General features: G+C 44.5%; 1 protein-coding gene across 12 annotated transcripts in view; it reads right to left on the bottom strand.

Annotated features, from left to right (window-relative positions):
• LOC106582286 (uncharacterized) overlaps positions 1-14,667 on the bottom strand; it is a 181,524-nt gene that overhangs the window by 28,161 nt on the left and 138,696 nt on the right. For 11 of the 12 annotated variants that reach the window (XM_045704743.2, XM_082967159.1, XM_082967156.1 and 8 more), the window contains 3 exons: positions 5,640-9,257; positions 4,381-4,641; positions 3,689-3,832 (listed from right to left, as the gene is read on the bottom strand). In XM_045704743.2, the coding sequence (XP_045560699.2) occupies positions 3,689-3,832; positions 4,381-4,641; positions 5,640-9,257 (4,023 nt within the window). Of the gene's footprint in view, positions 1-3,688; positions 3,833-4,380; positions 4,642-5,639; positions 9,258-10,450; positions 14,054-14,667 lie in introns of those variants that run through there. The other variant, XM_045704748.2, reaches the window with a different exon arrangement.

Raw genomic sequence — 14,667 nt, 5'->3', positions numbered from 1 at the left:
AGAGCTTTGCTGTTTCTAAAATGACATATTTGGGTGTTTTTGGAGCATTTGTTCATGTGTTTTTTTGGCCCCCATACTACACATCAAGGATGAGAAAGTTATTTCCTGTTTAGGGTGCGTTTCTCAGAATCATGTGAAATGACAAAAAAGAGGTCTGGACATTTCTATAACATACAAATAGATATTTGGTTGTAAAACAAGAAAACCTCTCCTTTAAACATTACAACAGATTGACAGCAACACAACAAAACTCTCCCACACACACACAACAGCTGTGGCTGAAGCACGCCACCCACTCTACAGCCTGTACAAACACAATCTAACTGACAAACTATTGGACAAACAGTTACCCCTCTTCTGTAAACAACTAAAGAAAACTTTGTGAGAGGTAATTTAGCCCTAAATCGGGTACAGTACTGTATAATTACACTGTATTACTGTATACAATGAGGGAATTGCCTGAGACCCTATTCAAGCTGCTAGAGAAAAGGTCTTTCTCCAATGCTTTGGAAGGAAATCATACAGACTACATAAGTGCACCTCCCATCCCATCCTCTATCTCACCCCTGAACGATTTAATTTGGGAAATGCAGCAATTTAGAGAGATTCTAGAATAGTCTATCTGTCTAAGATACACAGTTAGTAGAGAGTCACAGTACCAGTCAAAAGTTTGGACACACCTACTCATTCAAGGGTTTTTCTTTATTTTTACATTGTAGGATAATAGTGGAGACATCAAAACTATGAAAAAACACATATGGAATCATGTAGTAAGCAAAAAAAGTGTTAAACAAATCAAAATATATTTTATATTCTTCAAAGTAGCCACCCTTATGGTAGTAAGTGCCAGGTGCACCGGTTTGAGTGTGTCAAGAACTACAACGTGGCTGGGGTTTTCAAACACAACAGTTTCCTGTGTGTATCAAGAATGGTGCACCACCCAAAAAACTTGTCACAACTGTGGGAAGCATTGGAGTCAAAATGGGCCAGGATCCCTGTGTAAAGCTTTTCCGGCACCTGGTAGAGTCCATGCCTCGACGAATTGAGGCTGTTCTGAGGGCAAACGGGGAGCAACTCAAGTGTTCCTAATGTTTTGTACACTCAGTGTATATCTCTATTGTGGAAAATCTCTCTGTCAGATGAGGTACACCAATATCTGAGAGCTGCCAAACTACCAGTTGCTTGGCAACCACTACAGTTATTAGGTGTAAGTTTAAGAGGCTGTTGGTTACATCCTAAATGGCACCCTGTTCACTAGGGGCTCTGGTCAAAAGTAGTGCACTACATAGGGAATATGGTGCCATTTGGGACTTATACTATCCTGCTCTGAGGAAATGCTGGGAGAACACACTTCTTTCACTGTAGTTCTTTCACAGCAAACAAGTTGCAATCATTACAAAGTTTAAAAAGAGACAGATAAAGTTAGGTGATAGGGTGAGAGATGGAGAATCTGTTAAAAACAGAGAGAAAGTGAGAAAATAGAACACATACAGTTGAAGTCGGAAATTTACATACACCTTAGCCAAATACATTTAAACTCAGTTTTTCACAATTCCTGGCATTTAATCCTAGTAAAAAGTCCCTGTCTTAGGTCAAATAGGATCACCACTTTATTTTAAGAATGTGAAATGAATAATGAATAATAGTTGAGAGAATTATTTATTTCAGCTTTTATTTCTTTCATCACATTCCCAGTGGGTCAGAAGTTTACATACACTCATTTACTATTTGGTAGCATTGCCTTTAAATTGTTTAACTTGGGTCAAACATTTCGGGTAGCCTTCCAGAAGCTTCCCACAATAAGTTGGGTGAATTTTAGCCCATTCCTCCTGACAGAGCTGGTGTAACTGAGTCAGGTTTGTAGGCCTCCTTGCTCGCACATGCTTTTTCAGTTCTGCCCACAAATTTTCTATGGAATTGAGGTCAGGGCTTTGTGATGGCCACTCCAATACCTTGACTTTGTTGTCCTTAAGCCATTTTGCCACAACTTTGGAAGTATGCTTGGGGTCATTGTCCATTTGGAAGACTCATTTGCGACCAAGCTTTAACTTCCTGATTGATGTCTTGAGATGTTGCTTTAATATATCCACATAATTTTCCTGCCTCATGATGCCATCTATTTTGTGAAGTGCGCCGGTCCCTCCTGCAGCAAAGCACCCCCACAACATGATGCTGCCACCCCTGTGTTTCACGGTTGGGATGGTGATCTTCAGCTTGCAAGCCTCCCCCTTTTTTCCTCCAAACATAACAATGGGCATTATGGCCAAACGGTTCTATTTTGGTTTTATCCGACCAGAGGACAATTCTCCAAAAAGTACGATCTTTGTCCCCATGTGCAGTTGCAAACCGTAGTCTGGCTTTTTTATGGCAGTTTTGGAGCAGTGGCTTCTTCCTTGCTGAGCGGCTTTTCAGGTTATGTCGATATAGGACTCGTTTTTACTGTGGATATAGAGGTCCTTTGCTGCTTTTCTGGGATTGATTTGCACTTTTCGCACAAAGGTACGTTCATCTCTAGGAGACAGAATGCGTCTCCTTCCTGAGCAGTATGACGGCTGCGTGGTCCCATGGTGTTTGTACTTGCGTACTATCGTTTGTACATATGAACGTGGTACATTCCGGCGTTTGAAAATTGCTCCCAAGGATGAACCAGACTTGTGGAGGTCTACAATTTTTTTTCTGAGGTCTTGGCTGATTTATTTAGATTTTCCCGTGATGTCCAGCAAAGAGGCACTGAGTTTGAAGGTAGGCCTTGAAATACATCCACAGGTACACCTACAATTGACTCAAATGATGTCAATTAGCAAATCAGAAGCTTCTAAAGCCATGACATCATGTTCTGGAATTTTCCAAGCTGTTTAAAGGCACAGTCAACCTAGTGTATGTAAACTTCTGACCCACTGGAATTGTGATACTGTAAATTATTAGCAAAATAATATGTCTGTAAACAATTGTTGGAAAAATTACTTGTGTCATGCACAAAGTAGATGTCCTAACCGACTTGCCAAAACTATAGTTTGTTAACAAGACATTTGAGGAGTGGTTGAAAAACAAGTTTTAATGACTCCAACCTAAGTGTATGTAAACTTCCAACTTCAACTGTAACTCTGAAGCAGTAACATTAAATTACCAAACAAACCATCTCACAGAAAAGAGAAAACCAGAATGAACATGGGAGCTGAGGAGAAGAAAGATGCAATTCAAAGTAAATAGCAAATAATAAAAGAAATCCCAAAAATTGAGCGACTGACTGTACACAACAAGCACGTTTGAAAAATGAAGTCAAATGAAAAATGTATAACAAATTAGTTTTTATTCTAATAAAATGCAAACACTGAACATGACAAATGAACTAACAAATGGGACAGAATAAAATGTACAGATTGACAAAATAATTTCTCAAAATTTAACAAAAATAGAAGCTTCAAACAACTGTAAGGATGAGGTTAATGTCAAGTACTTTGTGAAACTGCTGATGTAAAAAGGGCTTTATAAATACATTTGATTGATTGATGAGATGAGAATGTTGATATTTGCAGCCACATTGCAGATGCCTCTCTGGCCCAGCCTGCGGGTCTGTATTCCAAATGGCACCCTATTTCCTATTTAGTGAGCTACTTTTGACCGTGCCCTACAGGCCCTATAGAGAATAGGGTGCCATTTGGGATGAAACCCAGGAGTGGTTGGTCACCTGTAGGTTTCCTCCTAGCACAGGGGTGGGGTTGGGGCTGGGCGGGACGTGGGTGTCGGACCGCAGTAGGCTTTAACACACTCTTCCGGGATGGAGAGGAGCGCGTCTCTGCTTTCTTAGTCAGCTCAGTCTTCTTGATCACGGCTAGGAGAAGGAAGAGGTAGAGATATAGTCAAAGACAAAAAAGGAAGAATGTACAAGTAGCATCAGAAGGAAGAGTGAGAGATAGTCAAAGAGAGAAAGGGAAGGAAAGGACATAGTGTGGCACAAAGGTTTGGTAGGACAGACACCCACCAAGAGAGGCTGTCTGAATGCCAGTTAACATTCATCTGAGATCGTAAAAGGCTTTTAATGATGATAATCTTTGACAATTAGAATGAAAGAGAATAACAAAATCTGTCAATTAATACTATATAACTACAAAGAACTATATAGAAATGTTTTTAATTACTGGTTTCCCAAACACATATCCAGCCTTGTCATGGACTAAAAAGCTATTTCAATCGAGATTCTCCACTGAAGTATCTGGGAATCTGGCCCTCTAGAGTAACAAACTGAATGGAGATCTACACCACTTCAAATCAAAGAGAATTAAATAATCTGTCAATGAATAATGTATAACTACAAATCATTTACAAAAATAAAATAAATAGAGTAACAAACTGATTTGGAGAGATACTGTAGTTCTGAACCTTTTTTCTTCTTGATGTCTTCCCTGGGGATATAGACCGTCTCCTTGCGGACGGGTTTACGTTCAGGGGTGGAGACGCACCCCTCGCGCCCCTTCACACGCCCGCCTTTAGCCTTGGGCTTCACTGGCTGCTTTTCCTGCTTCTGCTGCTGGAGAGTCTTGTACTTCTTGACTGGTGGGGCTGGGACCCGGTCGGCTCTAAGGGGATCAATCTGCTCGGTAGCCATGCTCATGTCATCATCCACATCTACAGTGGAGAGATCTAGGTACAAAACAGACATGGTAAGGTCATCATCAAGCAGTAGTACTATGGACACTACACAAAATATGGGCATAACACTCAGAAACTGGATAAAACAGTGTTGATGTGTAATTTTGTTATCATGATGAAATATGAAGTCTCCACTGTGAAAATATTGTAATAAACATGAACAGGTATCAGATCCATATATTTCAAGAAACTAGGCGTTTGTCCCATGTCCCTACTTCAAAGAAGAGGCATTACTTGGGTGCGATGAGCCAAGTAAAGCCCCCCCCCCGGCCAAACCCTCCCGTAACCCAGACGATGCTGGGCCAGTCATGGCCGGTTGTGATGCAGCCTGGGATCGACCCAGGTCTGTAGAGACGCCTATAGCACTGCGATGCAGTGCCTTGGACCGCTGCGGACCGCCTAAAATCATGTATTTTTTATATAGTGTGTGTTTACTACATATGGTAATGTGAAGAACAACATGACTAGGATATCAGATTAGGATACAGGCCAAGGACTAGATAAAGTGTATTTTTAAAACTACTTTTTGCTACTACATTCACCACTTTTAGTCTTGAAATCTTTGGCTGTTTCCTACACTGTGCATCCTTAAAGGAGATTGGTGGGGCTAAGGCTTAAGAGGGTGTGAACGATGCTGAATGGGTGTAGACAAAGAAGAGCTCTCCAGTATGTGTACCAAAACATTAACGGGCCATTTTGTCAAAAGTGAGGTTACAAGTTTATCAACTTTCAAAGCAGAATTACTTTCCCATTGTTCTCAACTGCAGTGTATGATATATAATTTTATAGCTCTGAGTCTCTACTTTTATCCAATGTAAAAAACACCATTACAAATGTTGCTACATTGGACCGAATCGAGAGGGCCACATATTGGCTATACTATTGCATTTTCCAACCACTGATTATATTATTATTTCTGGTCATTAAAACATGTAATTTATCTGTCATTGAAACATGTATTATTGGATTATAACAAAGAGAAATCTCACCTTGAGTGTCGACCCAAGAGCTGTCTAGGATGGAGTCGTCCATGGTGGTCTCGTCTCTGTCGTAGCTCTCTGTCTGTCCCTCGGTCTCCAACTGCACCTCCTTCTCTGGGGAGGCCTGCACCTCCTTCTCAAGGGCCTCCTCTGAGACATCCCCCACCTCCTCCAGACTAGCTGCCTCCATGATCTCCACCTCCTGGGACTCCTCCTCCTCCTCCTCTGGTGTCTCAGGCTCGGGCGGAGCGGAAAAACGCACGCTGTGTCCTGGCTCCTCACCCTCGTCGATGGTCTGGACTACAGTGATGAAGTCATCTTCAACGGTCACCACTGACTCTATGGCAGCTCTGGGTTCTTGAACATCAATCACCGCTGCCCCTGCCAGAACTTCACTATCTTCCTCCTCCTCTTCCTCCTTGTTTGTCATTCTATCCTTCTCAACTTTCTCTTCTTTCTCTACAGGCATTGATGATTTTATCTTTATCATGATTTCCTCTGGTTCCACTGCCTGCTCTGTATCCTCCTCCTCCCCCTCTACCTTTTTCTTTTCTTCCATGGTCTTCTCTTTGACCTCAACAACCTGCTCCTTCTTCAGCTTCTCTTCACTAACTTTCTCATTCTCTTCTTCTGTGGTGCTCCCACCACCACCTGACACAGATGGAGACGTCGTCATGATGTCAACCTTGGTTGGCGTTGTCTGACCTCCATTCTGTTTAGGTTTCTCTGTTTCCGTAACTGGAACCTTTTCTTCTTCTGTGGTGCTCCCACCACCACCTGACACAGATGGAGACGTCGTCATGATGTCAACCTTGGTTGGCGTTGTCTGACCTCCATTCTGTTTAGGTTTCTCTGATTCCGTGAATGGAACCTTTTCGTCTTCTGTGGTGCTCACACCATCACCTGACACAGATGGAGAAGTCACCATGATGTCAACCCTCGTTGGCGTTTGACCTCCTGTCTGTTTAGGTTTCTCTGTCTCTGTAACTGGAACCTTTTCTTCTTCTGTGGTTCCCACACCATCACCTGACACAGATGGAGAAGTCACCATGATGTCAACCCTCGTTGGCGTTTGACCCCCCGTCTGTTTAGGTTTCTCTGTCTCTGTAACTGTAACTGGAACCTTGTCTTCTTCTGTGGTGCTCACACCACCTGACACAGATGGAGACATTGCCATGACATCAAACTTTGTTGGTGTTGTCTGACCTCCTGTCTGTTTTGGTTTCTCTGTCTCCGTAACTGAAACCTTGTCTTCTTCTGTGGTGCTCACACCACCAACTGACACAGACGGAGACATCACCATGATGTCAACCTTCTTTGGCGTTGTCTGACCTCCATTCTGTTTAGGTTTCTCTGTCTCCGTAACAGGAACCTTGTCTTCTTCTGTGGTGCTCACACCATCACCTGCCACAGATGGAGACATTTCCATGACGTCAAGCTTTGTTGGTGTTGTCTGACCTCCCGTCTGTTTAGGTTTCTCTGTCTCCGTAACTGAAACCTTGTCTTCTTCTGTGGTGCTCACACCACCAACTGACAGAGATGGAGACGTCACCATGATGTCAACCTTCTTTGGCATTGTCTGACTTCCATTCTGTTTAGGTTTCTCTGTCTCCGTAACAGGAACCTTGCCTTCTTCTGTGGTGCTCACACAATCACCTGACACAGATGGAGACATTGCCATGACGTCAAGCTTTGTTGGTGTTGTCTGACCTCCCGTCTGTTTAGGTTTCTCTGTCTCTGTAACTGAAACATTGTCTTCTTCTGTGGTACTCTCCACGGAGGAGGCTGGGGAGGGCCTAACGGGCCTGCCGATCCTGTCCTTGGCAACTCCAGTCAGTTGGTAGACGTCTTCAGCATCCACCTCCTCGTATGCCTCCTGGTGCACCAGGAACTTGTCCTTCACCTTCTCCCTGAGCTCCTGCAGCTCCCGCTCCTCCTCCATGCTCAGGGGCCTGTCCTCCATCTCCAGCCGGCGGATCTGCCTCTCATAGGCAGCAATCTCAGCATCTGTCTCGGGTCCGTTGTCTCCTAGCTTCTCCTCCTCTTCCAGGGTAACCGTCACTGTAGGAGTTACAAAGGACTCGGCTGACTTCAGAGCTGAAGCTGGTTTGTCTTTTTGGTTTTCCATGGAAACATTTTCATGACTGATCTTTTTGTTGTCTTTTTCCTCTGAAGCTGAATCCTTCTGTCCCATTTGTTTGGTTTCTTCCTTTTCATTGGAACCGGCGCTCTCAGCTAACTGACTGGTCTTCTCGTCTTCGGCTAGTTTGTCTCTGGCGTCGATTTTCAGTTTCTCCTCCGCCATCTTTTCCTCCAGAGCCATAGGGGTAAAGCGCTGGGGCGGGGAGTCAATGGGACTATGGAGGTCAGCAGGGGAAGGCATGGGCCCTGAGTACTCACTGAACACACAGTAACCCAACTCCTCCAGCTGGCTCTCACTCTTGGCAAGACTCTGGTTCTGACTCTGGTCCCCCAGAACCAGGTTAGCCAGGGAGTCGCTGCCAAGGCCTTGGGCGTCCGCAGGGACAGACTTCCTCCTCATGATCTCAGGGTCAGTGTTCTCAGAAGCCAGTCTAGATCTGCTGCCCGCAAGGTCCAGCATTTCAGGTAGGTCAGGAGCCATGACTGTCCCGTTTTTGTAGTAGTATTTAGGTGGGAAGGGAGATTCTGGGGACTCTGACCCCTGGGGGCTGGTCTTTTCACCGGGGGTCTCTGTTGCTGTGTCATGGGGAGGAGATGAAGAGTCGGACGTGACTGAGGCTGCCGTCTCCAAGATCAGGGGAGGGAAGGGTGTCGGCTCCTTCTCCACAGACGGGGTGGTGACTGGGAGATAGTTGGCAGACTCCTCCAGACTGCCGCTGGTAAAAGACATGATATCCGTGGCCAGTGGGGAGAAGTTTCTAGGTAGTCCATGACCACTGGGATCAATCGATCCAATCGTAATGTTGAGAGAGTAGCTTCTTTGATCCAGGGCCAGCTTCCCAGGAGACAGCCGACATTCGTTACTCCTGTCCAGTGCTGGTAAGGTCTCCTTTTGATCTCCCATCAAACTCTTCTTGGTGTCTGATTTCTCCTCCACTGACTGTGTTTGTGCCAGCATGCTGTAGTTGATCTCAAGGGGTGACGGAACTGTTGGGGAACTGCTCCCTAAGACCTTCTTCTCTTCTCCTGCGGTGCTCAGTTCATAATAACCTTCTGCTTGAACCCCCTTGGATCCCTCGTCTGGCTTCAGGGCCGAAGTCTCGAAATAAGCTGACATGCCCGATTTGTCTTTGTTAGAGTCAGATGGGACACCTTGTCCTTGACCTCGGTCTTCAGCTCTTGTGAACCCAGACCCTGAATCCGTCGTGAGGTTACTGGACTCAAGAACTTCCACTGACGGTTGCTTCTCTGAGACTGTTTTACGTTCATCCAGTATAGACATTTTGCTAAGCTCTTTGGCTTGGCTCTGGCTGTTTGAAGGTAAAGAGGACAGAGAAGGGGAAGGGGGATCCATGTCCGTTTTGGGGATCAGGGGTGCTGCTGCATGGTCCCCGCTGAGGAAAGCTGGACTCTCTTGTTCAGTGAAGTCTGGGCTCAGGGATCCACTCCTCTCGCTGTCTGGTTTGTCCATGTCCATCTTCAAGGCTGTAAGTTAAATCTTTAGTAGTTTGTTTGGTTTTGCTTAAACATTCAGCTATTAAAGGTAGGCTACTTTGTTTTAGGTCAGCCATTTTAACCAGGGCCAGCCATACTATCACAGACACAGGCAAAGCTCTGCTCCAGACTCACAGCCTGTTATCACTTACTGTAGCACAATACAAAGAGCATCGCGCATCACTGAGGCAGGACAGGAGCATGAGGCAGAACCCATGAGGCGGAACCCACTCACTGATGGACGGAACAATGGCATGGAACGTGACGGAACGTTATGGAACCGGAATGACGGAACCGGAATGTGCAGGCAGCCATGGCGTTGATGGATGAGAAGAACCAAGCAATGAGAAATGGAAGCGACGACTTTACATATCTAAGAAAGGGTAAAATAATAGCCTTTCTGTCATTCTTTCCAGGCTTTATGGAGAAATCCTAATGATTTGCATTTAGCTAAATGTCTGCTTTACACCCTGATTTATGATTTTTGATTACATATTCAACTATTACCTTTGAGGACAATGTACAATCATCTATCATCATATTTTGCTAGAATAAGTTGTATAACTTCTAATTTTATTACAAGTCGTTAGTGTAAGGTTATTAAGATCAACTAAGACATAAATATATTTCAACAATAGGAAAAATGACAGAATAACACTATTGACACAATATCTAAAAGATGAAAACCAGTGAAATGGCAATAAAAACACTTGATATTGATATTATTACGAAACAGCTGAATCCAATAGAGAACGAGTGATTTACATGCTATAGAAATGAGGCATTTTAATGGCAAACATCACTGGCAGAAAGACACTGAGCAATGGGTTAACACCAATGAGACATCAATACATCGGTAAGTAGCATCAGAGAAGGGAAAGCTTGGTTGGGAGGATCGGCGACATTTCATTAATACACAGACACGAAAAGCCCGGCCTCAAAAACTGCAGCTAAAAACTGAAAACAAAAGCAAAGAGAAAGCAAAAAGGAGGAATCAGGAAGAAAGTTTTAAAACATGGCTCCTAGCTTTCACCTGTGTTGCCTTGCAGCCTTTAGCAGAGCGTAGCGGGGGGGGGGGGGGGGGGGGGGGGGGGTATTCCCTTAAAGCCTAAATTATATTATTGTCTACACACAATACAATAACATGCAGCCTGGGAGAGGAGAGAGAGGACAGACAGACACACCTTCCTCAGGACTCTCCTCCTCCCCCTCAGCCTCTGCCACCTCCTCCTCTTTCTCCTCCACCCTCCTGTCAGGGCCTTCTGGGGCGGCACTAGCTGCCTCGGCCTGCACTGGTGGCACAGTATGGGCCTCGCCTATGGCCTCTGCCTGTTCTAAGGGCTCGGCTGGGGGGCTGTCCAGCTCAGGCTCATCCCCACTCCACAGCTCCTCAAGAGCTGCCACGATTTCTGCTGCTGCCCCTTCCATCTCCTCCTCCTCCAACATCAACACCTCTTCCTCCTCCTCCTCGAATGTGTCTGTAAGAGCCTCGACGGTCTCTACTTTGTATAAAAGAAGTAGACATCAAGACTACGGGTTGGCAACACAGACTTGGGTTACATAGGTACAAATCGGTGGGACACTTTCAGCTCTGTAAAGGTGGCTCACGGTGTATACTGTATAGAATCTATTGTAGACAGAGATAGATGCACTGGTCACAGATGTTGTAGCGTATGAGTGAGTGACGTTTCTCCCCCGGTCATGTGGTTTGTTTGGGTTTGGACTGTATGGGATGTTTTGGATCATAGAGTTTAAGCATTTAGAGGCTTTTCTTTATATTAAAGATATAAAATCATCCTGAAAGAAAGATAGATACTGGTCCAGCACACTGTTGAATATTCTTGTAGTTTTATTGAGTGCAATTGTGACAGCGTGAACCCAAAGGTCTTCGTCAGGCTACAAAAGAACCCTCACCTCTGTCTGTAAAATCTGCTGTGGATCGATGTTATCAAAATGCACACAATGGCCATAGTTTGTCTCTCTCTGTCACACACGCACCATGCCGACACACCACATCAGGCTATTTACATTCAAACATACCTTTATCAGTAAGAAAATGCATGCGTGATACACCATAACAGTCTTTTGCAAGCAAAGTTGTGTACTGTAGCTATACATACAGTACATTCTACACTAAGTGGACTTGGCCTTCCCATTGTCAGTTGAGAGAAGAGCCACAGAAATATATCAGAAATCCTACTCTCACCGCATCCAAGTTCTGTAACCATAACCTGAGTTGATCAGTCAGCATGTGATGGATTGTGGTGTGTGGGCACTATGTTCCAAAAGGGTTCTTTGGCTGTCCCCATAAGAACACCATTTTATTTCCAGTTAAAACCCGTTTTGGTTTCAGGTAGAACCTTATTTGGTTCCATGTAGAACCCTCTGTGGAAAGGGTTCTACCTGGAACCAAAACGGGTTCTTCAAAGGATTCTCCTAAGGCCACAGCCAAAAAACCCTTTCAGGTTCTAGATAGTATAGTGTATGCAGAGGCAGAGACAGACAGTGGCTCCAAGGAGAACATGTCCTTTATCACTGTTCAAGGATCAGTCCTGGAACAGTAATCAAGCCTCCAAACCATTAGAAGATACGAAACAGATCCCCCAACAATCATATCCTCACATCCTCTCTATGTGATCAGCACACACACCTAAAGTTTGATAATTCTATTGCATCTCCCGAATCCATTCCCTGTGGATAAAGGGGCTACAGTATATAGTGCTGCAGTACTGTTCTGCATGCGCAGGATGCTCTGCACAGTGATGTGCGATTGATTTCTTTAACTCTGGGCCGGGGGTGCCTCTGCTCCTAACTCCTAAGCTGTCATGCTGACGATGAGGTGCAAATTCAGATTCTGAAATCCTGCTTAGAGGCAGAAAGATGCTGCTCAACCCAACAGGCTTTATGCGGCAGCGTTACGCCTGCCCTCGCCAGGGTTTTATATTACGCCAGGAGTCTGTGCTGCTGTGTGTCTGTGTGTGTGCCTGTGTGTGTGCGTGTGTGTGTGTGTGTGTGTGTGTGTGTGTGTGTGTGTGTGTGTGTGTGTGTGTGTGTGTGTGTGTGTGTGTGTGTGTGTGTGTGTGTGTGTCTGTGGAGCAGGGCAGTGACTGGATGTGGCAGCAGTGTACAGCCTGCTGGGTCACATCACAGCAGGGGCACTCTCTGCACAGGGAGAGGAGATAGAGAGGAGGACTGATGCCTTATGGCGTCCGCACGCTTCTTGGCCGAAACAGTTTGGAACAGTTAGTGCATACAGTATATTATGATGACATTTTGTGACGTTTTTGTTCGTTTTGAACTTTGGCAAGAGTTTTTATGGCTGTTCAGGCACACACATTTTTTTTCTTGAGGCAAGCCTAAGTCGGTAGCCGAAGACTACGCCCCCTTGTTGGCGATTTGGTAAATAGTAGGGTTTCTTCAATGAAGTGCCTATTGTCATTCAACGAGAGACGACTCGGCCTCATACATTTTTTCACTTGAGAAAAACCGTACCAAACATCCCAGACAAATGCAAAATTGCACGACTAAGCTCTCCATGGCAAAACCGTCAAACCTAAAAAAAATCTGTCATTAATTATCTTAGATTAATTGTATTTTTAAGAAGTGTATACTGGCTATGGTGTCTCAAAATGGACAAACAGTACTATTGCCGCTTTTTATTCGTTTTTCAAGCGAAGGTCTTTTAAGGGAGTATGCGAGCACACTCATTCGGTTCAGCTAGCTGAGATCGGCTAGGCACCAGCCAAACTGAAGCATGCTGACGCCTTTATACAGTCTGCAAGCTGGAGACATAGACGCGTTGTTTCTCTGTAATAATACAAGCCACCTAGACATTTTATGAAGTTGGCTTTAGCATGCCCACATAGGTTCCCAATCTCCCAACTAGCTACCAAGAAGCCATTTCATGCTATCAATCAAGTTTTTATTTTACTAGGCAAGTCAGTTAAGAACAAATTCTTATTTTACAATGATGGCCTACCCCGGCCAAACCCTCCCCTAACCCGGACAACGCTGGGCCAGTTGTGCGCCGCCCTATGGGACTCCCGATCACAGCCGGTTGTGATACAACCCGGGATTGAACCAGGGTCTGTAGTGACACCTCTAGCACTAAGATACTGTGCCTTAGACCGCTGCGCCACTCAGGAGCCACAAGTTAGTGTTGCTAACTTGTCTAACTATCTTAGCTAGGATGCCTGTTGGCAAACTTTAGAAAAGCAAGCAATAGCTAAATGTAATGAATAAGTCTCACATTCCTTTTAATCTTTTACCCAGATTTTAGCAGATGCAGAGAAGCATATTTAGTTTCTTTAAAAAAAATAACTGCAGTCAGGAGGATACAGACAGCTCAAGAGATATGCTTGGATATGCAGAAAAATATACATATTTTTTACATAGAATTAAGCATATTAATTATGGCTCTATATTGCAAAAAGCTGTTTCAGGTGTTTGAAAAGTGTAAAATTGCAGGGGACCAAGCCACCTTCCGGATCACCCCCTCAGATGTTTGTGGTACATGGAGCCCCTTCATCCAGCCTACTACAGAAAACATTAACTTCAGCCTTGATGAGGTGCTAAGTAAGGACTTGTCTTTGTCGACTAATACTATAAGCCTTTTGGAGTTGTGAGAGAGTGTATTGAGAGTGTGTGTGCTGTGTGTCCTCTGAGAGCATGTGTGTGTATTTGCAGTGCAGTGTGTGTGAGTTGAGCTGAACATCGTCCTGTGGATCCGGTGATCTACAACGTGTGTGTGTGTGTGTGTGTGTGTGTGTGTGTGTGTGTGTGTGTGTGTGTGTGTGTGTGTGTGTGTGTGTGTGTGTGTGTGTGTGTGTGTGTGTATGATCGGGTGGTGGGACACATGAGAAGGGAGGGCTCAGGGATGAGTTTGTCTTTGAGGGAGCGATGACAGACAGAGACATAACACATGGCATGAAGATGTCACAGACCGGTCGAGAGGAAAACATGTGCATGGAACAAGTCTTAGTTCATGCACAACAATCTTCTGTATATTGCTGCAAGCCATTTGGACCACAGCAAGTCCTGCGCCTGCATGCCACTCTGATTACGTGATATGCATATGGCATTTTTTTTTTACCTGTATGCATAAACATTTTATGATATGCATCCTTGCAAGTATGCACATGTAGGTTTAAGAATTTTCTCAGCCAAATTTGTGTTCAAATTAAAAATGAAATCAGTTAGGTTTATATTCATCGGATCACTTTGATAAGTGATGGGATGCTTCCGGAGGCAAAGTCGACTACAGGGAACAAATGGCTTTGATTGAGATAAATCACAACAAACTAGATCATCTAAACATCACAAAACATGAAAGTGCTCAGATTCTTTGAACTAATTGACACCACAGGGACACAAACAAACACACGGACGGACGGACAGAAAG

The sequence above is a fragment of the Salmo salar genome, chromosome 21 (genome assembly GCF_965601325.2).
Source record: "Salmo salar chromosome 21, fSalSal1, whole genome shotgun sequence".
NCBI lineage: Eukaryota > Metazoa > Chordata > Actinopteri > Salmoniformes > Salmonidae > Salmo > Salmo salar.
The sequence above is the reverse complement of the archived record's forward strand: the minus strand, read 5'-3'. Positions and strand labels throughout refer to the sequence as shown.